The sequence below is a fragment of the Lytechinus variegatus genome, chromosome 13 (assembly GCF_018143015.1).
Source record: "Lytechinus variegatus isolate NC3 chromosome 13, Lvar_3.0, whole genome shotgun sequence".
Lineage (NCBI taxonomy): Eukaryota > Metazoa > Echinodermata > Echinoidea > Temnopleuroida > Toxopneustidae > Lytechinus > Lytechinus variegatus.
Window position 1 is genome coordinate 34,008,211 of NC_054752.1, and position 27,248 is coordinate 34,035,458.

Consider the following 27,248-nt stretch of genomic DNA (forward strand, 5'->3'; position numbering starts at 1 on the left):
TTGAATTACCATCATAACTTTGAAAGTTTATGGATCTGATTCATGAAACTTGTACATAAGAGTAATCAAGTATCACTGAACATCCTGTGCGAGTTTCAGGTCACATGATCAAGGTCACAGGTCATGTAAGGTCAATGAACTTTGGCCATGTTGGGTTTTTTTGTTGAATAACCATCATATCTCTGTAAGTTTATTGGTCTAGTTCATAAAAAGTGGACATAAGAGTAACCATGTATCACTGAACATCTTGTGCGAGTTAGAGTAGTATTCAAAGTCAGCACTGCTGCTATATTGAACCGCGTGGTGCAGGTGAGACGGCCAGAGGCATTCCACTTGTTAAAAGAAAATGAAAGGATAAATTTATTATCTAGTTATAAGCAGATTATATTTCACTGATTAAAATAAAATTAAAATGAGGCAAAACGGTTTCCTATTTCCCATGATATGCCAAGTCAAAGTTATCAATATTTTGATATTCGAAAGACCCGTGGAGGTCGCCATTTTGCTCAAACTCCCCGTATCTTCATGGGGGGTTGTGACGTCAGCGACGTACAACTCGGTTGTCCGACCTTATCGCGCGCTTGTTTGCTAGTGTAGAAACACATGGGCTAAAGCTGATCAGGATGGTTTACTGCCAGGCGTTTGGCTGCCGAAATCGGTCAGGAAAGGGCGCAAAATGCAGCTTTTACCGAATTCCCGATCCGGAGAAGAGGCCAGAAATCTCTAAAAAATGGGTGGCTGCACTAAAGGTAGAGAAATACAACAAGCCTTCCTACAAAATCACGAGATGTGATGTTGTTTGTAGCGAGCACTTTACCGAGGACTGCTTTGAAAAGAACGTGATAGAGTTGCCTGGGAAAGTTACTCCAAAACGTCTGAAATTGGATGCTGTCCCTTCAATTTTCCTCCATCATGCCCCCCAGCCGAAAGTCCGGGAAAGTACGGAGAAGAGATTGGCAAGGATAGAAGCTCAAAAAGTAAGAAAAATGATTTTTTTTCTGTTTTGTCGCTTGTATGTACATATGTATCTTCGCACTGAGGTGGCAAGACGATCGTCTCGAGCAACGTCAGCTGTACAGTGCACCTCTCCCGAGCGGAGGCTGTGCCGGGCGTACCGGCCCAGGTTGCGGACAAGTAGCTTACTATCTCCGATAAAATACATGTAGGCCTACGGTAGTCAAGAAGTAGGATGGAGGGGGGGGGGGGGTCGGGTGTCCGGATACTTTATATTTTTGAAGCCTTCTTTTTTGTCTTTAGATTACACTAAAAGTACAAATTAAATAGTTGTCATCTTCTATTTTGTTCTAGATATATTCCCTGACATTTTGTACTAAAAATTGACAAGACCTCCCTTGTAAATTTTTCGAAATGACTTTCTAAAATTGATTGTCTGGACACACAACCTGTCCGGACACACAACTGGGTACCGGTATAAGACTTTCGGTGTTGGGAAACAGGCCTCAGCCTGGGTACTACTAGCCTACTACTACTAGTTCGGGACAGGGAAGTCTTGCTGCCTAACGGGCAGAATTAGACAAGACTAGAAAAGTAAATGTGAATAATTTTTACTGTTGTGTTGGTAATTTTCAGAAAAATAATACTGATTACAGGTACCAATTAATGGCAAGGTACTACTGATACAGATTTTAAAGAAATTTGTGTGATGCCTGCGTAGCTTTACATTTAGGCCTACTATACCACTCACACTTTTGCAAGGTTAGTTGCACTAATAATGCCAACGAGCCTATACGATTGTAGCAATATAAGTGTTTAGATTTTTTACAACTGAGTTGTTTTTGTTGTATTATTTTAACAATATTATCACCTCCATGTCCATGGTGTTATAAAATAGGTGTGATGATATTATAGCATGTTTTTATTTTTGCAGTAGTAATTGCCTAATTTTAGATTAGCATTTAATTCTTGATGTTATTGGATTTTGTATGGAAAGAATTATATTTAAAAATTCTTTACAGTATTCTGATACATGTAATTTATTTTGCATATTTTTTTTTATATGTTAAGGTATTTTTATTAATTTTCATATTTTTCGATAGAGGGGGAGGCCATTAAGTTAAAATGGGATTTTGATTACACACACACAAAACCCCTAATTCATGTTTATGTTCACTGTAGTTGATGTGAGAGCTAATATGTGTTCGGGTCATTTACTGGTCCGCCCCGCAGTCCACGTCTGCCATGTTTCGATTTTATGATAACTTGTAACTCGACAATCCTTTAACAGATCAACTAACTTCAAAATAGCCTTGAGGACTCCATGTCTGATATTTCTAAATATTTTTATACTTCTTCAGACATGGAGCTTTGAACCTCTGGCCATATACATGTATGTATAAGAGACACATGTGAACAAAGATGGATTTCCCTAGGAAATCCATACATGTAGTTAACTTAGAGGGTGAAATCGGTTTGTAGGGGTGAATGAACCTTCATGCGCCCAATGCTTATAAAGGAATAAAAGTTATTTCACTATTAATGGTAAAAATAAGACGTTTCCTACAAAACCGATCTCCTGTAGATCCCTTGATCCGTTTGTCAACAAAGCAACAGCGTAACCCTTGAACCGCTTTGTTACATGTATGACGTACATGTGATTGGTGATGCTGTTTTGAAGAACAATTAGTATATGAAAATAATTATTTCACAAATACTAAAATTGATTCTAAATTAATTCAGAAAACTTATTAGAATGAAGATAATCATCCTTACATTTTTTTTATGAATTTCATCACGTATTTACTTACACTATAGTACGCAGTCTCCTAAAAAGTGTAAATTTGGTATCAGCAAGTGCAAAAGACTTCATAGTTGGGAATTTCTCAATGCTCTCATTGTGCTCTCTGAAGCATTGGGGGGAGGTAGGCCATCAAGTTTTCTGAGGGCCGTTTCATAAAACTGTTAGTAAGTTAAGAGCTACTTTAAAAACGACTGGTGATCCTTTCCAAAGGACTAAACAATTGCCCAATGAACATTTTGGTGTAAACCATTTACAAGAAAAAGGTTCACCAGTCGTTCTTAAAGTCGCTCTTAACTTAAGAACAGCTTTATGAAACACCCACCTGATGTATGATAGCTTACAAATTGATAACATGCGATAGGGTAACTTGAATACATTGTATATCATAATACTAATAATCTATTATTTTATGTTTCAGTATATCCAAACAGTCTTGGCAGCACCAACCAGTGGAAATGATGACCAAACTTTTCAGAGTAACATCCAATCTACACGTACATGCACCTCTGCTTTTGCATCTCCTGCACCGGTAAGAATATTGCACATTTTGTTGGGGGAAAAATATGGGGAGTTACATGTACATGTACCTTTTGCCCCTAACTTTTAACTTTCATGTATTTTTTATGTCCATGAGTCTTGAAGTTGCCCCACAAAATGGTGGTTTTGTTACACTTTTTTTTTCAATGTTTATTTGGTTTAACATACATGTAGAATATCTCAGTTGAACGTTGAGATCTTGTCATAAAATTGGTATCATTTTAAAGCTAGAAATAAAATGTATAACTCTGTCATGTCTGAAAAACTTGTGTAATAGCACATAAATTCATGACACTGCGATTGATAGAGCAAGACATGGCGAGAGTGGTGGGGGGGGGGGGGTACATGAATAACTTTGGTATCCAGGGGGCTAGAGGCTTTATTTTGGTTTCATTTTAAAGCTTGAAGTGGGTAGTATAATATCTAACACTCTTCACAATTATGTCCATTATTAAAGGTCAAGTCCACCTCAGAAAAAGGGTGATTTGAATCAATAGAGAAAAATCAGACAAGCACAATGCTGAAAATTTCATCAAAATCGGATGTAAAATAAGAAAGTTATGACATTTCAAAGTTTCGCTTATTTTTAACAAAATAGTTATATGAACGAGCCAGTTACAACCAAATGAGAGAGTTGATGATGTCACTCACTATTTTTTTTGTTTTTTATTGTTTGAATTATACAATATTTCAATTTTTACGAATTATTTGACGATTAGGACCTCCTTGCCGGAAGTACAATATATGTTAAAATAATGGAATTCCACGTGTTCAGGGAGGAATGAAACTTCATTTCACATGACAATGATTAGAAAATAAAAATATTTCATATAATAAAATACAAAAGAAATAGTGAGTGATGTCATCAGTTCCCATATTTGCATACTGACCGAGATGTGCATATAACTGTTTTGTGAAATGAAGTGAAACTTTAAAATGTCATAACTTTCTTATTTTACATCCGCTTTTGATGAAATTTTCAGTGTTATACTCGTTGAATTTTTCTCTTTTTATTCAAATCAAGTTTTTGTTGGGGTGGACTTGTCCTTTAAAATGTCATAACTTTCTTATTTTACATGTACATCCAATTTTCATGCAATTTTCAGTGTTATTCTTGTTAGATTTTTCTCTTTTTATTCAAATCAACTTTTAGTTGGAGTGGACTTGTCCTTTAAATGTTTTGACTCGGCTCTAAAGGAAATGCCAAGCTCATGTGATTCCCTTTCTCACACCAGTTTTCCATTTTAATAGGTGATGAAAGATAATCTACAATTATAGTTCTAAGAGAGTTGGGAAGTTGATGCATAATAGCATAAGTACATGCGAATGATTTTTTTCCATGTGTGATTCCAGTGAAATACAATTATTTTATTGAATTTCTTTATTCTCTTTGTTGTTCTATACAGTCAACCCATTCTCATCCAACTAATGATGAGCTTCGAGAGACTGCTGAAAAACTGCACACTCCTTCATTCCTATCAAAGGTTTGTAAAAAAAAATTGTTTCACGATATCATGTTATAGTTGTCAGTATCATATTTCTTTTTTGTTTAGCATATAAAAGATGGGGTTCTTTGCATTGCACCATTACTATTATTAGGAGCCTATCACTTTCACAGTTCATTGTTTATTCATATTTTTTCCACATTTTGAATACTACAGCCAACACAATCTTATCCAGGACGTGGCAAGCGTGAACTTACTAGCGATGAAGAACTCACTCCTTCATTCCCTATAAAGGTAAAATTTCTTGTTTATTTTAACATAATAATCAGTGTACATGCTCTTGAATTAATATAAAGTGGACTAATTCAAAGAAGGGGGGGGGGGTCTTCTGAGGTGAGGTGAGAACATTGAATACTTTATTACCAAATTATAATTGTCGTAAGGGAGAATCAGTTGGGTACCAGAAAGATGCTCCTGTTCTAAAGCTTATTTTAACCAGCTTCATATTAGAAATGTGACACTTTGCAGTGTTGCTGGTCAAAACCAATTTTATAATCGAATGATCTAACATGTACTTCATTGTATTCCTAACAGGGCCAACTTTCGCTGCAATCTCGGCCTCGTAAGAAGCGCAGACGAGGATCTAAAAAGAAGATGTGCTCCGATAAGGTAATATTCCTTTAATTATAATTATGTTAATTTTATACAATGTTTTGATGGAATCACAAGGGAAAATAAACTATTTTTTTCCAGTAATCTCCATATGGAATCATTCAAATTGAAATTCTTGCATGAATGTGTCCGGATTCATTTTCAAAAGTTAGATTCTGGGGTAATATTTTCAATTTGTTTTCAGAGAGCGTAGAATTTGGTTATTATAGTAAGACATTCTGTGTCCAAAAGAGCACTTAGATTTCATGACTCTGCTGAAGTAAGTAGACTTGAATAACTACACATTTAATGAACAACCTTGTTTTTCTGTCAAAAGTGCTGAGCAAATTGTGAGTTTGTCAGGAATGCAACACCATGATTTGAATATTTATATCAAATTTCATTATTGAGGAAGACAGGATTCAAATAAATTGAAGAGAATTTCTGCCATTCACTGCACTTGTACGTGTGCACAAGTGTCCTCCCGTGTTAAAATGATCTGAATGGAGGAACTGTGGGCAATTTGTCTAAAATCTTACCTATGAATTTTGTTGATTCAATAAAAGAACATTGGCGGTGAAAGCCAAAAAAATTAGTGGGGGGTCTAACTGAAATTTTGTGATGGACACGAGTAAAAACTTTGACAAGCAAAAAAAAAGTAAAGGTCATTAGTCTAAATTTTAGGGGGGGGGGCAGAATTTTTAAGGGGGTCAACCTGAATTAAGGGGGGATGCGGGGAAACAAAACTGACAAGCAAAAAAAAAGGTTGTCAACAAACCTATTTAAAAGAATATATCTAATTTAAAAATTGCTATATGTTTTTGTTACTTTATTTTTGTATGATATTAGTAATAGAAGTATTAGCATTGCTGCTGCTACTGTTATTACTATTGGCAGCTATTTTTAATAACATATAAATATCATCATTGTAAATATTGCGTTCCTAGTTTGTGCTATTGTTATCTTGATTATTAGTTTACAAGTTTAGGGAACTAATCTATGCTTCCATTTTCTTACTTTTCAGGAAAGAACCTTCCAATCTTCAGACACAAGCACACAGACATGCCTTGAAGACATTGATGACAATGGGCTGAGGGAGAAGAGCACCCAGTGGCCTCCAGACTTTGATGCTATCAACATTGACCATAATTACCCACAAACACAGTTGCCAGTTGTGTGGCCATGCTGTGCAAAAAGTAAGCTCAACAGCAAGGCTCAAGGGTCATCTCCTTTGACCGAGCCGTCAATGGCTATGCCTCCACCTCCACCACCAAGCCAATCACCATCCAGGACCCCACCCACTGCACCTGGACCACCATTACCCAGCGTGACCGTAACTACCTCTCAAGAATCGGTATCATCTAGACCTCCACCAGAATCAGAATTGCACGCTCAGCCCAGTGAAATATTGACACCTCTTTTGTCTCCCAAGAATTCTTCGATGTCAGATGAATCATCTTCTGATGAACAAACATCGTCGCAAGATAGTTCAAGTTCAACTTCTTTTTACAACACCGGCACATCAAGTGACCCTTCTTACGTACCTTCTGATGAGGAATCCTCCAGCTCAGAACCAGAAGATGAGCCACCACAGCTTCGCTATGTGAAGGAAAAGAAGTTTCTGGTGTTTGAGGAATGTCTTGACACTTTGTTATATTCACAAAAGTGTGCTAAGTGTGGTTCTGGACAGATATGCGAGATAAAGAAGTACTGTGTGGGCACAATGCTTGTGGCAGACCTAACATGCTTTTGTGGAAACATATTCAAATGGTCCTCACAACCGAAGATTGGGAAACAACCAGTTGGCAACCTTCTGACAGCGTCTGCAATACTTCTCAGTGGCAAGACTTATGAACAGGTGCGATTCTTTGCCGAGCTTCTCAACCTCCAGTTTATTTCCCATACCACCTTCAACTCCATCCAAAATGCAGCCCTCCTCCCAACAATTAATCATTTCTACGAAGAAAACATCTCTTCTGTAAAAGAGGAAGTGAAGAATAGAAATGACAAGGTTGTCTTGTGTGGAGATGGGAGGTGTGACAGCCCAGGCTATAACGCCAAGTACTGCACATACACATTTATCGACATGAAGAGCCACAAAATCCTGGACATGTCCGTTGTCCAGGTGACTGAGGCAACAAGCTCGGTTGCTATGGAGAAGATCGGATGTCAGCGGACATTAGAGAAGATAATACAAGACGGGATCGATGTAGCGACAGTAGCAACCGACCGGCATACAGGAATCCGAAAGATGCTCAGGGAACTCTACCCGTACATCATCCACCAATTTGATGTTTGGCATCTCACCAAGTCAATAGGAAAGCGGCTGATAACGAAGTCCAAGCAGAAGGGATGTAGTGAGCTTAGCCAGTGGACCCAGGCCATTAACAATCATATCTGGTGGGCTGCTCAACATTGTAGAGGAGATCCAGAATTGATCATTGAAATGATCCAATCTATCACCCATCACATATGTAATATACACCATTGGAATTCATGTGATCTGTATCATAACTGCGCCCATAGAGAATTCACCGAAGAGGAGATCGAGGCAAGGAAATGGTTTGTTCCGGGATCCAAGGCGCATACAGCTCTCCAGGAAGTCTTATTCGACACCAGGTTGGTCAAGGACATGAGACACCTCACCCAGGCTTGCCATACAGGGTCCATAGAGGCTTACCACAACCTGTATCTCAAATATGCTCCCAAGCGTCTCCACTTCAAGTATCCAGCAATGCTTGGTCGTTCCCAGCTTGCTGTTCTGGATCACAACCACAATGTGGAAGCCAAACAAGCCACTGTCAAGTGCCCAAGGAGAGGTACAGCACCAAAAGGTAGCCTAAGATATCGGTATGTGTTCTCCAAACACACTAAGGAGTGGATACGGAAGAAGGTCCCAGAAGACAAGGACTACACTTACCTCTGGGAAGTTATGGTTGCAGTGCTTGAGATGAAAATGGGCGAATTTCTACCAGAAGATCCCATCATTCCACATCTTCCAGAGAACATTGCGCCAGTACCTCGTCCTCCTCGTGCTGAAATTGACTCTCGCGCAACGACAAGGTTCACCTCTTAGGAAGAATTTAGCTGCAGGTTGGATGAGAGGTCACCATGTAACTCCTGGTGATTGACCCCCAGCCAGTACCTCGTTCTCCTCGTGCTGAAATTCACTCTCGTGCAAAGAAAAGGTTCACCTCTTAGGAAGATGCTACTTAGCTACAGGTTGGATGAGAGGTCACCATGTAACTTCTGGTGATTGAATCCCAGCCAGTACCTCGTTCTCCTCATGCTGAAATTGACTCTCACGCAACGACTAGGATCACCTCTTAGGGAGATGCTACTTAGCTACAGGTTGGATGAGAGGTCACCATATAACTTCTGGTGATTGACCCCCAACCACAAACTTGGTCTCTTCAATGTCACTGATGTAAATACTACCAGTAGTTTTATGTGGACCATTTTGTAAAAAAAAGGAAATATAAAGGTTTTTATCGTACATGTACTTGTATGTCACCACATTACTTCCATAATTGATTCTAAAAGTAGATGTACATGTATGGATTCAAGACGAGAACAAGCGTTAGTTTACCTTGCAGAAAGATGACACGCTTGAGATTGGATGAGAGGTCACTACAGTAACATAACTTATGATGAGCGACTCCTAACAAATACACGCAGTATTTTCGCTTTGAATGTTAAGCATAAAAGTTCACGAAGGAGATGCATTCAACGTAGTTGCTGGATAGTTACCCATGCAAATTCATTTATGTAAATGGGCCTCAGTTGTGAAAATTTCTCTGATGTAGCCAACAGGTTGTTAGTTGTAAACGTCAGCAAGTCATACATTGTGGGATTGAAGATCCAATACATTATTATACAGGAAAGTCATATGTGTTATGGACAAAGTGTTTGGGATTTTCTTTTGAGACAGGAAATGTACATTATTGTATTTTCAGTTATTTTGTGTTCCCATTCACTCCTGGTGTCGATATATCAAGAAGTAAATCTTTGATGTTCAGATGCCAGAATCGCAGAAATAACACTGCCAAAAGATTAAATTGATGCAGTTTATACTCTGATAATTGTAGGTTGTAAATTGAATTACTGATGTAATTTATATTCATATTTTATTATCTATGTGAATAGGACCTCAAAATCCCAAAGTCTTACAACTGGCTATGAGTGGATGACAAAAGTAGGAACACTCATACGAAAGAAGGGCCCATTCTTTGTAATTTGTCTATATTGTGATCCTACATGTAAGTAGCATCCTACATGTACATGTTCTTTTACAACTGCGGGAGTTGGCAATGCAGTTTCTAATATGTGCAGGCACATTAGGGTACACCGGTACACTACTACAATTGTCAGGGTTCCCAGCCCATCAGGGATTTTCTTTTTACTTTTTTTCCATTTGGGAAAAAAATCAGGGAATGTGATCAGACCCAAAAGTTGAAAATTCATGTACATGTACCTCAAATCAGGGAAATTGCCTTAAATGAGGGAAAAATCAGGGAATTTTGATCAGCCCCAAAAGTCGAAATCATGTTAGTAGTTAGTAGACTCGGTTATATTTTGTTGCATATTAACCTCTTGCTGTATAAGGTGAGAAAATGATGGCTGTACGGGGAGAAGGGAGGCCATTACATGCCTGTGTAATAGTACCTACTGAATTTTACATTATTTTTATGCTGAAATACATGTATTTCACGGCAATGACATAGAATACATGCAAACCTTGGAATGGGTATAATTATAAATAACTATCTGAATTTGTTCTATCGAAAAGCTGGGAACCCTGATTGTAATGTTTGTGAGGTTGGACTCCCACATAGCTGTATAGCTATTCATTGCAGCATTTACATGTAGCTACATGTATCTCTTCATTGCATGTCAAAATGGTTTTTACCAAAGTTATTGATGGAAAATAAAGTTTGTCATAAGTTATGTGTAATTTCTACATGTGTTCAATTGATTGCAGTGCACTTAAACTTGGTAGTGAAAAGTGTTACGTGAATGTAAAGTTTGACAGAAAATAGTTTAGTGTGTTCAAAAAAGAAAAATCAGTCACACCACACACTTGAGTGATACATTTTGGTCTGAGATTGCCAAATCCAAGCATTCTTTTCTGTGAATGATATTCTCAAAAAGTGCACTTAGAGAATACACTGGTTCAACATGAAATTTGCAATGGTCACTCAAGTGATTCTAACAGAATGTATTAGAATATAAACCGTTTTCAAATTTAGAATTTGATACTTTGTATTATGATTCCTTCAGAAAGTAATTGCTCAATAATTTGCAGAATAACTCAGTCTGTTTTCTATCAGGCCTTTCCTCTGTTATTTTACAACACAACACCTGGCCATGTTGGTTTACAAACTTATTTCAGCTTTACTGTTACTCGGTTTTCACACATTTTCCTTATTGATTTGCAAATCTTTTTTCTTGAAAATGTTGCTCCCTCTGACTATGCAACTTTGCCTCCAAGTAAGAACCGCATGTTTAATTTGTACATACATTCAGAAGAGTATTTTTTGTAATATATAATGGTTCATGTATTAGTATTTCTGTTCTAAGCCTCAAGGCACACAGAAGAGAACTATTACTCTTGGTTATGTATGTAATCTACATGTATGTTAATTAGAGAGTGCCCTTTTTCCATGAGAGAATAGAATTTGTCATACTTACGTGTTTTTATTGGAAATATTCTACTTTTTATACTTTGTTTTGATGAAAGGACATTTCTTGCTATGGTAAAATGAGATTGACAAGAAGTGATTAATAAATCTGTACAAATAAATGTGCATTTTAGTAGATAAGTGAATTGTAAATTTTAGTTTGGACAACTCAACCATTTGTATTTATTGTGCCTGTAATTTTTAGTTTTACAGATTATCACCAATGCCTTTTCTTTTTGGCCAGTGATTGAATGATAGAAGGCATCTTGCCCAGTCCAACTTCTTATGGGAAGTTGAACTTGGATCATATGTACTTAAACAATTCTTTGATCCTAATTATCCATGTACTTGTACCTGTATGCATAATTACTACAACTTTTCAGAATTTGTAATGCTCTATAATAAACCTGTCAGGGTTTGCTTGAATTCTCATTTGACCGTTTCACTGCATACTGGTATATAAGTGACCGTTGAACATGTAAGGGAGTAACTATTTTTCTCAGTGAATCATTTCAGGCTACTTCAACATTTCAAATCTCAAATTTTGTTCAAAAACATTGTGCTTCTCATGCAGTTTAATTTACCCATCCAAGGTTGAAACTTGTATATTTTTGCTCTGTAAATGTCATTGACCCATGTTTCCCCCCTTTACTGATGAGAGACTGCCACTTTTCCTTCTCCCTATAAAGAATGAAATGTATCTTGCAGGGGGGGGGGTAAATTTAAGTGGAAGATGTATTCCGTAAGATTAAAGGGTGGTGATTGAGGAGTATGTGCATACATGTATATTCTGTCTTTTTGTGGTTTTGATGGGTTTCCCCCAGTTAATATAATTACTGCACTGTTTGTGAATTTTACAAAGTAAAGTTTTTTTTTATATAGCATTGCTCTATGTTCTGCCTTGTTTATTCTTTTTTCTAGTAATGGTTTACATTCATTATCACATTTTAGTGAGGAATAGTGCATAGAAATATAACTTGAAGCATGTCAAAAAGCAATAAAAATTATAACACTAATAACAATATTTTGTGTTGAAAAAAATTCAAGCACCAAACTTTGTGATCAGTACTCAAGGAGAGAGGGCCAAATTAGCTGGAGATGTAAAAGAGAGAAGAGCAGAGTGAGCGAGAGAAGATGAGAGTGAGGGAGAGTAGATGAGAGTGAGGGAGAGTAGATTAGTGTGAGGGAGAGAAGATGAGAGTGAGGGAGAGTAGATTAGTGTGAGGGAGAGAAGATGAGAGAGAGAGAGTAGATTAGTGTGAGGGAGAGAAGATGAGAGTGAGAGAGAGTAGATTAGTGTGAGGGAGAGAAGACGAGAGTGAGGGAGAGTAGATTAGTGTGAGGGAGAGATGAGAGTGAGGGAGAGAAGATGAGAGAGAGTAGATTAGTGTGAGGGAGAGAAGACGAGAGTGTGAGAGAGAGTAGATTAGTGTGAGGTGAGGGAGAGATGAGAGTGAGGGAGAGAGAGGTTATCTGGCGAAGTTGAGATCATCTTGTTGTGGTAATATGGAAATATATACAAGTTGACATAAAAGGTCAATTCCACCCAACATCAAGTTTATTCTATTTGGAACAAAGGGGCCACATGAAGGAGGTCCTGAAAGTCATGCAAAATACATGTACACAAGAATTATATTTCCGATTCATGATGACATTGTACATGTACAGCAGTTTTGGAGAGCAGTTATAAAATGGCATAGTCAAAAAAATTATAAAAAAGAACATAGTAAAAAAAAACTGCTAAAAAGTTTGTCAATGTTACATCCCTTTATGTATAAGTATAAATTTTAAAATTACCTTCAATATTTCTATATACTTATATGCGAAATGTATATCTCGGGATCAACTTGATGTTAGGGTGGATTTACTTTCAAACTGCTCCATTGGAAAGAAAAAAGCACTGCTTACAAGGGATTACCCTGTGATCTGGGGAGCGTTTCATCAACATTTTAGTCCGACAAGTTGTCAGACCTGACAACTTTCCCTGATTCTGATTGGCTGAGAGGCACTGTTACTATGGTAACTCGGATAAAACAGGACTTGTCAGATAAAATACTTTCATGAAACGCTCCCCTGCTTACTCAAATGTTTGTGTATCAGTTTACACATGTACATGTATGTTAACATACATATGAATAGCTTGATTCCCAAAGGGGCTACATGTAAATGCACTTTTGACCAAAATTGGTCTTTGATATAAATTTTCACCCCCAAAATGGGAAGGTTGGTATATTTTTTTGGTCAATTGTTTTGTTCCAAAAACAGCTAAATCCAAAACCGTTTTGTTCCAAAAGGAGTTTACTCCATAACCAGGTCAATTAATTTTCATATAGTCGTGCATTCAAATTTTTAGGTACATGCTGTGGATACAAGTTCACACCACAAGTGCATATTATGTTGAAAATTACAGAATTTTACCATTCTCATGAATATATATTTCTTATTTAGCTGCTTTTGGAATAAAACATCAAAAGGTAACTGTAGAAAGATTTTTAAATTATAAATGGATAAACATCCAAGATGATGTAAAATGTACTCTGATTACAATATATGTGTTGCTTGTTCAATTTCCAATGTTTAAATGGACAAGAATGGGCATTCAACCATTCATAAAGGAGCTAAATGCATGAATTTTTTTTAGTTATTAAAAATTGATATTGAATGATACATGTAGATTTTTTCAAACAAGACTAATTCATCTGAGATGATAGTGCTATATATATATATATATATATATATACATAGCAGTGGATCAGGGAAAACGGTGAATTAAAAATCCTTGATTTACAGTTCATAGCTTCAAAAGTGGATTTAGCTCCTAATGGAATAAAATTCTTCATACATGTATACATGTGTTACCCGACAGTGTACATAATGCACATCAATACGTTTTGAGTCAAGTATTTTTCCAATTTTATTAACATGACACACATAAAATGACACATATATGATAGAAGTAGTAAGTTTGTTCTACAATAATGATTTTAATATAAAACAAATGAAAATGGCACTTCTTACAATATTAATTTATATGTACAGAAACAACTGAAAATAAATTGGTGATTGATAATCCTAGCCCCATGTGTATATAACAGTTCACAAGCACTTTACAAAAAAAGGAAAATGAGCAGTTTTCTCTGTTTAAGTGACTGTTACCACTGCAACTAAATGACTGATACATTCTAAAAGTGTGTCGTGCACCTTTTCATTCAAAGACTAATAATACAGTAATGTGTGCTGCATTTTCAAAACGATACTCCACAGTTAAAAAAATTTGATTCTTATTTTTTACCATAAGCATTGCAATAACAGGTTGCCATTACAAAATACCCATACATGCATAATATATGTTGCATGTATGATGTACATGCACATTCTATTTGAAAATTGCTTACAAAGTAGTACAAGCTACATGTGGTGAACCAACATCTACATTGTATGATGAAATGCAAGGTTTCTTTCCTATTGTAATATATTCCAACTGTACATATATTTGTCATATTTTTTCTGCACAGTCATATCCAATCTGAGAAATGTGCCAAAAATAAATGGAATTACTTCAAAGAAAAAAAAGGGACAGAGTACCTGACTGCATGTCCTTTTATCTGCAAAATAGAATGACTGAGGCAAGGCTGACCACCCCCCATTTCCCCCAAAAAATGCATTAAAATTTGAAAAAAAAATCAATGTACACATGCATGAGAGGTGAGCAAGATTTGCGTGATATGAATTCTTTATGTACAATGTATGAACCACCATTGTCTCTAAAGCTCTAGAGATTCCTGTCTGACCTTAAAATTTTAGAATGGATGCAACAAAAGTTATGTACATGTAATTTCATTTTGAATCCTGGAAAGGTGCACTATTTTGATGTGATTCATTATACATACAAAAATATATATGAAAACTTCAATTACATGTAGACCCATTTACAATAATAAATGAATACCGGTAGGCAAAATTGGAAAATAATGTATGGATATACATTGTACTGTACATGTGTACTGAAGAGTTTCAACATGCACTCATAATCAGAGTGAAATCTCATGAGCTTACAGAATGTTGCTACAAAATGTTTTTGGTCTTATGTAGCATTTGTTTTGTTCTACATACTAGCATTCTGACCATTGATGCGATTTTACTCGTCAAAAAGCTTTAAATACCCCGGTAGTTTGTCAGTTTTTAATACTATTTTCTGAATTACAAAGTGGGAGGAAAACAATCACTTTCTGAGGTCCCATTTGATTCCCAACTTCATCCCATGACAAAATTGTCTCAATATACACATAATAACTGAAAGCAAAAGAAGGCACGAGTTTCATTTGGGAAATAAGAAGGGTCACATAAACTGTTCCTGTATGCTGTAGGCTAGCAAAATGGTTCATATGGCGAAGTGTTCTGGAACCACCTGCTGCTCACCATCATCGCCAATACTAAATCCTGTGTAAACACCGTCCGCTGCTGGGTAGATGGAATGAATTTTCAAGACGGCGCAAGATGGTATCACCTTCCTCACACCCCTTCCCAGAAGACCATGAATCCAATAGGTAAAGAGACGATATGCAGAGTATCTGTAGGATCTGGTGGAAAAAGGTGTCCAAAATAGAAAAAAATTATAAATTGTCATATTTAAAACATTGTCATATTTAAAACATTTGTATAATTAAAAAAAAATTCTAAAGTGCATTGATTTTCTACAGCACATGATAACGAGACCATCATTTCATGTTTCTTTTAATCTCCTTAAAGGACTTAACCCTTGTAATATTTCTTTCACATTGGTCATGCGTGTATTGTGATGTTAATTGTTTGATTACGATATTCAATTTTGACCTTGTGTGACTATAGGTGGACTGGACAAATCCCCAGGCCATACAGGCCCCTATTCTACTGTATGGCAGTGTATCCTATTGCCGGACCAAGAAAAATTATCACTTGTTATTCCAAATACTCTGAAAATTGTAAATATGATGAAATTATTTTATATTTTCCAACCGTTTTCTTTGCATCGTGTGTGACAAATAACATAATTCCGGACGCACGCCGGATGGGTAAAAAATATTCTTGATTATAATGAAGTAAGAAAGAATTGGTGTGATTTTATCGTGATATATCATATCATGAGTAAATTCTAAGTTTTTGTTTACTTTCTTATATCGATTCTGAGCAGATATTTGTAATTTGTGTTTGCTAGCTAATTTTTTTTCAATTGCGCATTCGATATGGCACTTTCCAGTTCATATTGTGATCCTCAGTCATCAAGTTTTTTCGATGCGCTGTCGATGGTCGACGGCTCTCTATCACAAAAAACCTCCTGCGTGCACGGCATGGGTTACCGACTACCTTGAGAACTACCCATCAACAATCTGATCGATGGAGCGGACAAGATTTAAATTCGGCACATCAGGTCCGTATTTCCATCAGAAATTAGATCAATTGTTAATGCAAAACTATGTTATATGATATTTTAAGCATTATCTGTCATTTTAGAGAAAAACAAGGTAAAAGTTCGATTTTTTCGCCTTGTTTTTGCAATCTTGTTCTTTGAATTTATCTGTGAAATTGAGCTAAGGAAGCCTTGCGGTACGAAATTGATTTCGAACGCAGTAATATGCACGTCCAGAAATAGTGTCCAGTAATACAATACGTGACTATATCGTAGTAGGGCCTAGGTACTTTAGTTTTTATATGAAAGTCACAAATGATCGATTGTTGCGATGATTTCTCTCTAGGCTGTGCATAAAATTATTTGGACATAAAATTTTAATAAGAATTTAATGTTATCTTACTCATTTTCTAGGATCCTTGGCAAATTGCCTCTGTGACCTCGCTTGTCCAGGCGGGCAACAAGCGCAGTTCTCAACACCGCACGCTCCAAACAAACTTTTGAAAAATCTTCATAGTCTCGAACACAGTTCACAGATGGAGACAAAAATTGCCGGCAGTTTCCTATCTCGTGGCAACATATGCACTCCATTTGTGTTGGCATCACTGCACAATTTCCACAACTGCACCAGTCATTGTTGTCCAGTCTATCTGGTGGTGGTGGCGGTGGCTCAACATCGCCGGTTCCGTCACTGTCACTCTCGCTGCTGCTGACCGTGCGCAGACGGCGACGTGCCTCTGCTCGTTGAGCGATTTCCTCGGCCGAGTATTGCGGCTCGAAGTCGTAGGGTCTCGGGCCTTCCATTTCAATAAATCATTAACCGTCCGGGATAAGTTTTGTTTTATGTAAAGTCCACGGTAACAATTAATAAATAGAGTTCGATAAATATAAATATAGCACAATCTTACGATAGTCAATCAATCAAAACTTCCAACATTAGGCCTACACGAAAAAAATATTCAGCTGTCCGGCCGTACCGTACCGTATACATAGAGATGTGTTTACGTTTGTAAGCAAGCTAGCTAGGGCTAGTGGCCAATTTGGATATCGTAAGTAAATGTGTAAAAAAATTCATCAAAACTGATTAATTTGTGTTTTTAAACCATAAATAATTAAAATATCTTTTCAATAATATTTTCAAGAGTATGACATGTATATTTTATTAATTTCTGGTAAAAAAAGTATCTATATTATGCAAACTTGGGGCGGTTTCAACCCCTATAGCAATGCACATTGAAAGTACTACCGACACAGGTTGTACGTCGATGACGTCACGATTTTGAACGAACCCCGGAACAATGGCGATCTCCATTCAGAGACTTCGAACCTGAAGAAGCCCAACTTTGAAGAGGTGGTACTCGATACTGGGAAATCGGATTTGGGTATAAGTGGATTCATTTTGATCGTCATGTTCTTATCAATGATACTATGTGGTACTCGATTTTGGGTTTCATTCTCCTTTAAGATATTTTTTGCTCGCTTACATTGTCTTCATTGATCAGTGCCCCAATACAGTCTTCCATTTATCAATTACTTCATACCAACTGGGTCTCTATATTCTTGGACAATTGTTTCCTTTGTGGTTCCAAAACTTTCAAAAACTTTGGGGAAAGGTCCTTTACTTATTCATGCCCCATACCGTTGAATAGACTTCCTAAAGACATCAAAAATTGAATCTCTGTACAGTCCTTCAAATATGTCCCTAAATCTTTTCTATTTTTTGTTATGTTCACTGAGTACTCTACTTTGGATTTGGCTTTTTATAGTACTTACCCCCAAAATTGGCAAACCATGTTGAGATATAATTTTCTAATCGGAGTAAAATTTTATGACACAGGAATTAAGATTCCAATGATACTTATCTTACCATGACCCTTTGTAAAGTCTTCGGTAGAAACTCTGGTCAATATTTTATAGTCTTCGCAGGGATAAAATAATGGAAATTACAAGAAAGATGCAAAGCCTGTAAGGGGATTCCTGATCAGTGTTGTAGTCAAGGCTCAAACCTCCAAGGCCAAGGCTCTAATACCCAAGACCAAGGCTTCAATACCAAAGGCCAAGGCATGGAAACCCAAGGCCATGGCCAAGGCCTGAAAACCTCAAGGCCAAGGCCAAAGCATTTCAATTTAACGATAAAGGCCAAGGCTTGAATGTTCAAGGCCAAGGCTTTGAAAAAGTAGGCCTTAAGGCCAAGGCCGAGCACCAAGGCACTACAACACTGTTCCTGATTAATTGCTTCTAAAAGACATGGCACAGACATTTGATAAGGAGCCTGAAAGAAATATGTTGTTTTTTAATCTAAATAATGAAATTCATTATTCTCATTATTTAACTGAAAAAAACTCTGGTGTTGATTTAACACCAGCCTAGAATCTATATATTCACACCAGAGAAGTGTTAACACCAGTTTGGTCTTGGTCTAACGCCAGATATGTGTTTATACAACACCAATTAGTATTAAAACAGCATCGGTTTGATTCCAAAGTGGTGTTAATACTTCTCTGGTGTGGACAGATATAGATTCCGGGGGGGGGGGGGTGTTAAATCAACACCGGAGTTTTTGCAGTGTACTTACAAAATCCTATTCTCGCCTCTAGGTTATGATACCATTGTAGGGGAGAGAGCAATCAAACTGAGTGGGGGTGAGAAGCAAAGAGTAGCCATCGCTAGAACAATATTAAAAGATCCAGACTTCATGATCCTTGATGAGGTAAGAATATTACCGCTGGAGTGACACAAACTGGGGGGTGTTTCTCAAAGATTTAAGTGTGACTTAGAGTCGCACTTAAATGCTGAGTTGCGTACGGTATGAAAGGCTTGACCGCATTGGTCAGATCGTGCCATGAGGACGCGCACTACTGCGTATCTATCAATAAGATCGCGCGTTGCATATCTTGTACGCGTCTGCATTTAAGTGCGACTTAAGTCATACTTAAATCTTTGTGAAACACCCCCCTGGTATCTAAAAGAAAATGAAAGGAATACTCTGGGATGAAAACAATTAAATCTAAATAAATAGAATAAACTTTATGAAGCAAAATGGTAAAAAAATTCATCAAATTCTGATGGCAAATAACAAAGTTATTGAATTTTCATGTTTAGCAATATTTTTGGAAGCAGTTATATGCACACTGTCGTGAATATGCTATAGAAGGGCTAATGATATTAATTTCCTACTTTCCCTTTTCTTATGTGATTACGTGAAAAATCATTTCATATTTGTAAAAATGTACGTATGCCCTGTCTTCCTTGTAACAAGACAAGTTGCAGTCGTGATTATCACATACATTAAGATCCAATTTTTTCTTGATGGATAAAGGCGCGTTAGCTCAGTCGGTAGAGCGGGGGATTCTTATTCCGGTGACCCGGGTTCGATTCCCACTTGGTGTGCTAGTGCCCTTTGGTAAGGCATTAATCCTCAGTACCAGGTCCGTCGGAGGGGACCTTAAGCCGTCGGCCATTACTGTGTTAATCCTTGTCTGATTTTGATGAAATTTTCAATATTTTGTATGTCTATTTTCTATGCCTAGAATGCTCTTTAAACTTTTGGGACTAGTGAAAAGGCATAACTGCTAAGTTACATAAACCTTGGACCTATTAGAGATGGGCAATCATCAAATTGTTAACAAAGAGCTGGTAGAACTAACTGAGGGTCACCAAAATTTCAACACAGAATTCTGACTAGATAATTATTTTTACTAATTTATGCAAAATTAATTCATAAATCACAAAAAATGCCTTTTCTCCTTTATTTATTGATCAATTTCAATTTTGTTTCCTTTATTTGAAAGCTCTTGGTGGGGATACAAAATTTCAACACAGAATTTTGAAACTCATTAAATATGCAAATTTATGCATGTATTTCAAAGCTCACAAAAATACCTTTTGTTTGACTGATTTTGATTCTTTTTTTGTTCCACATGAGGTTCACCAAGGTTCTACACAGAATTTAGAAATTTTGACCAGAAAATTATTTATGCCAATTTATGCGAAATTTATTGAGAAAGTGCAAAAATGCTTGTTCTATGTCATTTCATCTATTTCAATTCTGTTTCCTCAATTTATGTCACCAATATAATTCATTACAGTGTCAACTTGGCTGAAATTAAAAATTGTGTTAAATTCCATTGCGAGATGCCGGATGAGCCCCACATCATTGATGTGCTAGTTCAAATTATTTGCTTGGCAAAAGACCCAATAGCATGTTTGAATTTCATGCATGTTTTGCTGATTTCTAAGCAATTACAGAATACGTTCCTAAATCGTTTGGCTCATATTTTTTAAATTTAAACATACAGACACTTTGGTTGTCATTAGATTGGATTCTGTACGAACTCATTTTGAAACGGTCAAAAGTACATTGGGGTTAGGTGGATATGCTCAAGAGAGCCATGAAAAAAAAAAAGCCTTGTGAAAATCCCCATTCATCTCAATGTTAAGAACCTATCCAATGCTGCAAATTTCAGTTCAGTTTGAGTTTGGTTTATTTTTCATATCTCATGAAATATCAAATAAATTGTTCAAGGTAACGTCCATCGAAAGACAGTAAATCATTGATAGTAAAATAATACAATACATCACCATAATTCATAATAAATCAGACAAATTTTATACAATTGAACGTTTGGATTGCAGACAGATATATCAATAAGATGAGAATATGAAGGGCAAACTATTTAAAAAGCAGAGCTTGTAATTTATAGTTTCCCTATGAATAAAATTACAAGTAATTGTCAACTTGTTTTAATATCAATATGTTACAAGAAAAAGAAAGAGAAAGAGAAAAATATATATATTTCCTAAAAAATGAGAGAAAGGAGGAATCAAAAAGAAAAAAAAATCAAACAAAACAAAGGGAGGTGGACTGACAATAGTTAAGAGGAACACTTGTCTAGGCAGTGAGTTGGGAAAAGTAGGCTCTGAAAATCAAGAAAGAAAAATGTTTTTCCCGTTTTGAAATAATCATCACAATCGGCATTTACCTTTTAAGTCCAAGCTTATCAATAATGAAACACATTTGATAATGCAGGTTGTAATTTTTCTCACAGGCCACATCCGCCTTGGACCATGAAACTGAAGAAAACGTTCAAAGATCATTATCAAATGTATGTGAAGGCAGGACGACTATCGTGGTTGCTCATCGGCTCTCGACTGTCGTCAACGCTGATAAGATCATCGTTCTAAAGGATGGTATCATTGTACAGCAAGGAAGGTAGGTGGAATCTTTGATCGATGGCCTGTTGCAGAGTTTCTTTCCGAGTGAAAATAATAACATTTGCATGTACATGTATACAGTGCTTCATACTTTGTGTTTTTAAGCAGTTTACATTGTAATTATTATTACCCCAGTCATAGGATCCACCTCTGGGGGCCGTTTCATAAAGCTGTTTATAAGAGCGACTTTAAGAATGACTGGTGATCCTTTCTTACGCGCTTTACTTATCGCCTATGAATATACCATTTACCACAAGGAAGGATCACCAGTGTTTTTAAAGTCGCTCTTAATAACAGCTTTATGAAACACCCACCTGTTCCATACATAAAGTGCCTCATTTCCACTCCCTGGGGAGTATCCTTTCCATTTCTTATTGGTGCAAACATGCCAATCTAATTGGTTTTCACATCCTACCAGGGGGCCGTTTCATAAAGCTGCTCGTAAGATAAGAGCGACTGGTGAACCTTTCTTGCACGCTTAACCATCGCCAATGAAGATACCATTTACCACAAGAAAGGATCACCAGTCGTTCTTAAAGTTGCTCTTAACTTACAAGCAGCTTTATGAAACACTCACCTGGTAAACATTTGAGACAGTGGAGAGTGATAAACGTGGATAAATGCCCTAAAAGGGACGTTAACGCTGGATGGTATTCAAACCCCTGTCCCTTGGGGTAAGAGTCAAATGATTGAACCATCACACCACGACTCCTCCATTTGTTATCACAATCCACCAGTAATCGAAAGCTATATATAAAGGCCACCACACATCATACGACCCAACCGGTCGCCGACTGGTTTGCGACTGGGTGAGGGGAGATGTGACGTCACAGCTCTTGTCAGCTTGAGCGTCGCAGACCGGTCAGAGACAAGTCGCAAGGAAAATCAGAAGGATTTGACATGTCGAATCCTTATGACTGGATCACAAGCTCAATCCAACCTTCAGCCAATCAGACAGCAGAGTTGCATAACGCGTATTATGATAAACAAAGTGCATATGCAGTAGTAAGCGCAATTTCTCAGATGCTATGCCAAAAAGTGCATGCGTGAGTTGCAGATCGGATCGCAAGGTGTGCGGTGTCGAGGCTTATGACTGCCTTGCGATTCATCTCCCCTCACTCAGTCGCAAGCCAGTCACCGACCAGTCGGGTCGTAAGGTGTGCGGTGGCCTTAAGATGCCTTGTCAAAGATTTAGAGCCACATCTTTCCTGGCCCGCAGGGAACACGCAAGGGCTCTTCATTACCATGCCATTATTTCATTATAGACTCAATGGTGAGAATGCTGGAAAGCCAATATGGAAAGAAGCATTAGTACCTTCATAGTGGATTCATGTTTAATCGTGTGGCACAGAATTTTGATAAGGTACCTAAAATCCAATGTGTTCCCAAACAACTGGAACTGGGCCTTGTCTTACAAAGAGTTCCAATCGATCCAATCAATCGTAACTCTATGGAAATCTATTAGTGTCATCATTTTTTCTTCAGGAAATTTGCAAAATGTCCTTGGTAAACAAAGGAGAACACATCGAATTGTCATGAAATAAATAAATTTTTTGATATACATTTATATCTAGAAATTTATTTGAACAAAAATGCATTATATATGTTGACTTTGCTGGCTTTCCATAGTTGTGATTGATTGGGTCGATCACAACTCTTTGTAAGAAAGGCCCCTGGTGTGTTGGCGCAGTTGGTAGAGCATCCATCTCATAATCGGGAGGTCGGGGGTTCAAACCCCGGCTGCATCAGACCAAAAGATATTAAAAGATGGGTGTTGCTGCTACCCTGTTTGGCGATCAAGGATTAAAGGGGTAGAGCCTCATCAATCTAATGCTGCACAGTGGCTGCCGGGCCCACAATGAATTGGGCAAAGCAAATTTTCAGAGTATTTCATTTCATGTCTATTTCAAACAATTAATGAAATATGGACTTTTTTAGATGAATGCATCTAATCTTATGAGAGATCTGTTACAGCCAGTCTGCCATGATATTTAAGATTAAACTGAATGTGCTATTACAGCTGGATATTAAAAAATGTAACTTACTCTCTCTTTATCAAAATTCATGATACCGTGTATGAATTATCAAATTTTGTCTCACTAATGCGCTATTAGACATAAATAGAAAAAAAATTAGCATGTTTGCAATATTCTTAACATGTGATACGAATGCTTACATCCTAATGTGGATGTGCTGACAATTACGTAGACGTTTAGGGGTTAGGTTTCTTTGGTGTTTAGATGTCTTTTTTAAGTTATGGAATTAATTTTAGGTATAAATCAGGGTTTACATAAGCACTTGCCTGATTGCCCGGGGCAAGTAAAAGTTAGAGTCAGGCAAGTGTTTTGAAGTAAAGACCAAAACTACTTGCCCGAATTGGGCAAGCAAAATTCTCACAGTAGAATGACCAAAATTAGGGTCAAAATTATATGATATTGACCATAATTTTGGTCATGACAAGCAAGATAAAATCATTTTGGGAAAATTTATGCAATAACAAGGTAGCTAAGCTCATGTCAAAAGAGAGAAAAAGGTCAATGGTTTATAAAACCACAAAACTTTCTTTTGAAGAGGTAAAACTTTTTTTCGAGGATTTTTTTTTGGCAAGTGAAATAGATTTTTGGGCAAGTATATTAAAAAATCTACTTGCCCGACTGGGCAAGCATTTCTAAAAAGTTATGTAGCACCCTGGATAAGTATTTATTAATATCATTGTTGTTTTATTCAACAGGCATGAAGAGCTTGTGGAAATGGATGGTACTTATGCTGACATGTGGAAACACGAGCTTCGAGAAACATAAATATGAATGGACGCAACAAAAGCCTTACCCAGCCATATTAGACAATGCCATACCAGGGATCCCTGGCCACACCGAGTTTCATTCAGTGTGGCCTCTTGAGAGGGTGATATCTTATACAAAGCTTAACATAGAGGGAGACAAACATTCTTACCAAGCACCATTCGATCCTCCGTCACCCCAGACCATTGAGTTGAATCGTGTGTGTGTGTCCAACTGCAGAATGCTCTCAGATGATGTCACATTGGTGGGAATAGCATTGTGTAGCCTGTGAATTGGACTATGAAATCAATGATTTACCATCATGGTTAGATGTAGAATGATCATTGTTTGCCATCCAACATGTCTGCATCTGGGAATAGCTTTATGAGCTTCAGAAAATAATAACAATAATATCATATTTTACCCAGGGTAGCCACTTCACTTCCGAAATTTGTTCTTCCAGCTGGCCCTTCTTAACATGATGATTGTCAAATCATTAGCACAGCTACTCTGATCCGGCACTTGAGCAGTGAAGAATTTCTTCCTAACTGTTACCCATTCACCTCACCTGGGTTGAGTGCAGCACAATATGGGTGAATTTCTTGCTGAAGGAAAACACACCCTGGCCAGGAATCAACTCCTGTCCTTTGGATTGAAAGACAATAGTCATAACCACTAGATCACAACGCAACCACGACAAAATCCCAGACTGGACTGTATGTAATTCTGCGTAAGGGCAAAATGAAACATTTTTTGTATGTCCGACCTCAATTTGTATCCTTCTTACCTCACTCTAACTGCCCAAGCCACTGCATATTCTCACCTGGGTCCCGTAGTACTAAGATTTGAATGATCGTAGAACATTTTTTGAAGATTGATTACATCGACTACAATGTACAATTGTGAAAATCAAGAGTAGGATTAATCGCTAACTTTTGTGTTACGGGACAGGATGCTGTTTTAACAAATGCAACATTCCTATAACAAATTTACCATTAGCCAATCAGATCGTAGGATTTTAGTAGCTTATAACAAACAGAGACACTCTAAGAATGGGTTGGAAGAACATGTTTATGGAATTGCCCAAGAGAGACTAGAGACATCACGCTTCTTTGATTGAACACCACTCCTCTTGATCACCTCCATACCCAGGACAACGTGTGACTTTATCTCACTGTTGACTTCAGAATCTGACTGGGTGTAATCCATAATTATGTTGCTACAAAGAGCTACATTGGGTGATTTCAATTTCAGTATTGACCTTTTGTTGTTGGTGTTAGGTCAATTTTTTTACACGATTTTAACACCAAACATAGAATGAAGATGGTCCCGAAAAGTCACACACTGGTTGTTGAGATGTCAATAATGCGATCTGGATCAGTTATACAAACTCTGAATAAGTTTTGGGGCTGGGGGAAGCAATCCAAATTTCAACACCAACACCAAGGCCAACACCGTACTTGAAATCACCCAATGTTATTAGACTGGCTTTTCGTGCTGATATCATACAAGGTCATGATCCTGCCATCTTAACATAGCTTTTGTGGTGTTAATCTTTTGTAAGTTCGTATTTGTTACAAAGCTATGGCCTGCATGGATATGAAATAAAAAGGGCAGATATATGAAATGAGTTATGAAAAGTGAGAAGGAAAAAAGGGATAAAATGGAAGCAGGTATTGAATAACATGCTTGTACTCTTATGAGAAAACTTCGTAAATTGGTGAATATTTAACGCCATGAATTCTGAAGTGTAAAATTTATACATGGCATACTGTACATAGATCCTTGACAGCTGATTGGATGAATTCATGTCACATGACATTTCTTTATCTATTTATTCATTTATTTATCAACTCATTACAACCATTTCATTTGGATTATTGACAATGCAAAAATGAAAGTGGTACAATTAAATACACAATTACGTATGAGTTAAATTCTTCAAAACTGGCGAAATAGACATGGTACATTAATATCAAAACAAACAAGGAAATAATCAGTATGAAAAAAGAAAGACCAAATTCAGAGGAATCGGCTGAAATGTAGCACGCCAACATATGACACCCATGCAATAGGCGTCTATTGCATGCTTGAGCAGGCGTGGATACAGGAGGCATGTGTCCCTGCTTGTGAAATTTTTTTGGGTATGAAATATCCTTAATTTGTGGTTGAAAACCTTTTTTTGGCTTGTCAAAATTTTCCTCCGAAGAATTTGCCCACGCCCCTTTTGGCAAATCCTGGATCCGCCCCTGCGCTTGAGTAGGAGAGCCTGCAGTGTGATAGACGCCTATTGCACGCTCCAGCAAGAAAGTACTATTGGCTAGCTGTGCAATAGATTCTAAACTTAATAAAGTGAATGCCATGGCATACGCATGGACCTATCCACGCAGGATTCTTCTATTGTTACTGGGGATGCAGAGCATTGTCATAGCACCCCCCCCCTGTAACAATAGATAATCCTCCATGGATAGGTCCATGGGCATACGCCTAAACAATAAACTCCATGCACGTACCTGCATCACTGCGCTACATACACCGTGCGCACAGGTAAAGTATAATATTTAGCAAAATGGAAGGCTAATGTAAGACCTGAGCGATATGCTTTTACATACTTTTACCAGATCTATAATCTGAGTCCTATTCCTCCATTGGCCTGATGTTTGATTTATTTTTGTAATTTGGTCTAGTTTAGACTGCAAATTGTTTGCGTTGTAAAAAACGATTATTCGTTGTTTTGTCAATTTTGCGAATATTGCATTCGGTGCAAGTTGAAGCAGTCTTATACACTTGTGTTAC

At 37.2% G+C, this 27,248-nt stretch overlaps 3 protein-coding genes across 4 annotated transcripts in view; 2 read left to right on the forward strand and 1 right to left on the reverse strand.

The window, feature by feature from the left end:
• Nucleotides 1-26,513, forward strand: part of LOC121426874 (ATP-binding cassette sub-family B member 6, mitochondrial-like) — a 75,066-nt gene extending 48,553 nt beyond the window's left edge. For both annotated transcript variants that reach the window (XM_041623277.1, XM_041623278.1), the window contains exons 19-21: nucleotides 19,056-19,168; nucleotides 21,507-21,670; nucleotides 24,404-26,513. In XM_041623277.1, coding sequence (XP_041479211.1) covers nucleotides 19,056-19,168; nucleotides 21,507-21,670; nucleotides 24,404-24,473 — 347 coding nt within the window. In that variant the 3' untranslated portion in view covers nucleotides 24,474-26,513. The remainder of the gene's footprint in view (nucleotides 1-19,055; nucleotides 19,169-21,506; nucleotides 21,671-24,403) is intronic.
• Nucleotides 351-11,956, forward strand: LOC121426873. The gene is made up of 6 exons (XM_041623276.1): nucleotides 351-977; nucleotides 3,177-3,287; nucleotides 4,702-4,779; nucleotides 4,957-5,034; nucleotides 5,335-5,409; nucleotides 6,416-11,956. The coding sequence occupies exons 1-6, from the start codon at nucleotides 624-626 to the stop codon at nucleotides 8,465-8,467; spliced, it is 2,748 nt and encodes a 915-aa protein (XP_041479210.1). The 5' UTR covers nucleotides 351-623; the 3' UTR covers nucleotides 8,468-11,956.
• Nucleotides 13,969-17,426, reverse strand: LOC121426876 (P2X purinoceptor 7-like). The gene is made up of 2 exons (XM_041623279.1): nucleotides 16,862-17,426; nucleotides 13,969-15,652 (listed from the first exon to the last, which is right to left on the reverse strand). Exons 1-2 carry the CDS (start codon nucleotides 17,260-17,262, stop codon nucleotides 15,454-15,456), a joined length of 600 nt encoding a protein of 199 aa, XP_041479213.1. The 5' UTR covers nucleotides 17,263-17,426; the 3' UTR covers nucleotides 13,969-15,453.
• Nucleotides 26,514-27,248: the final 735 nt, after the last annotated feature.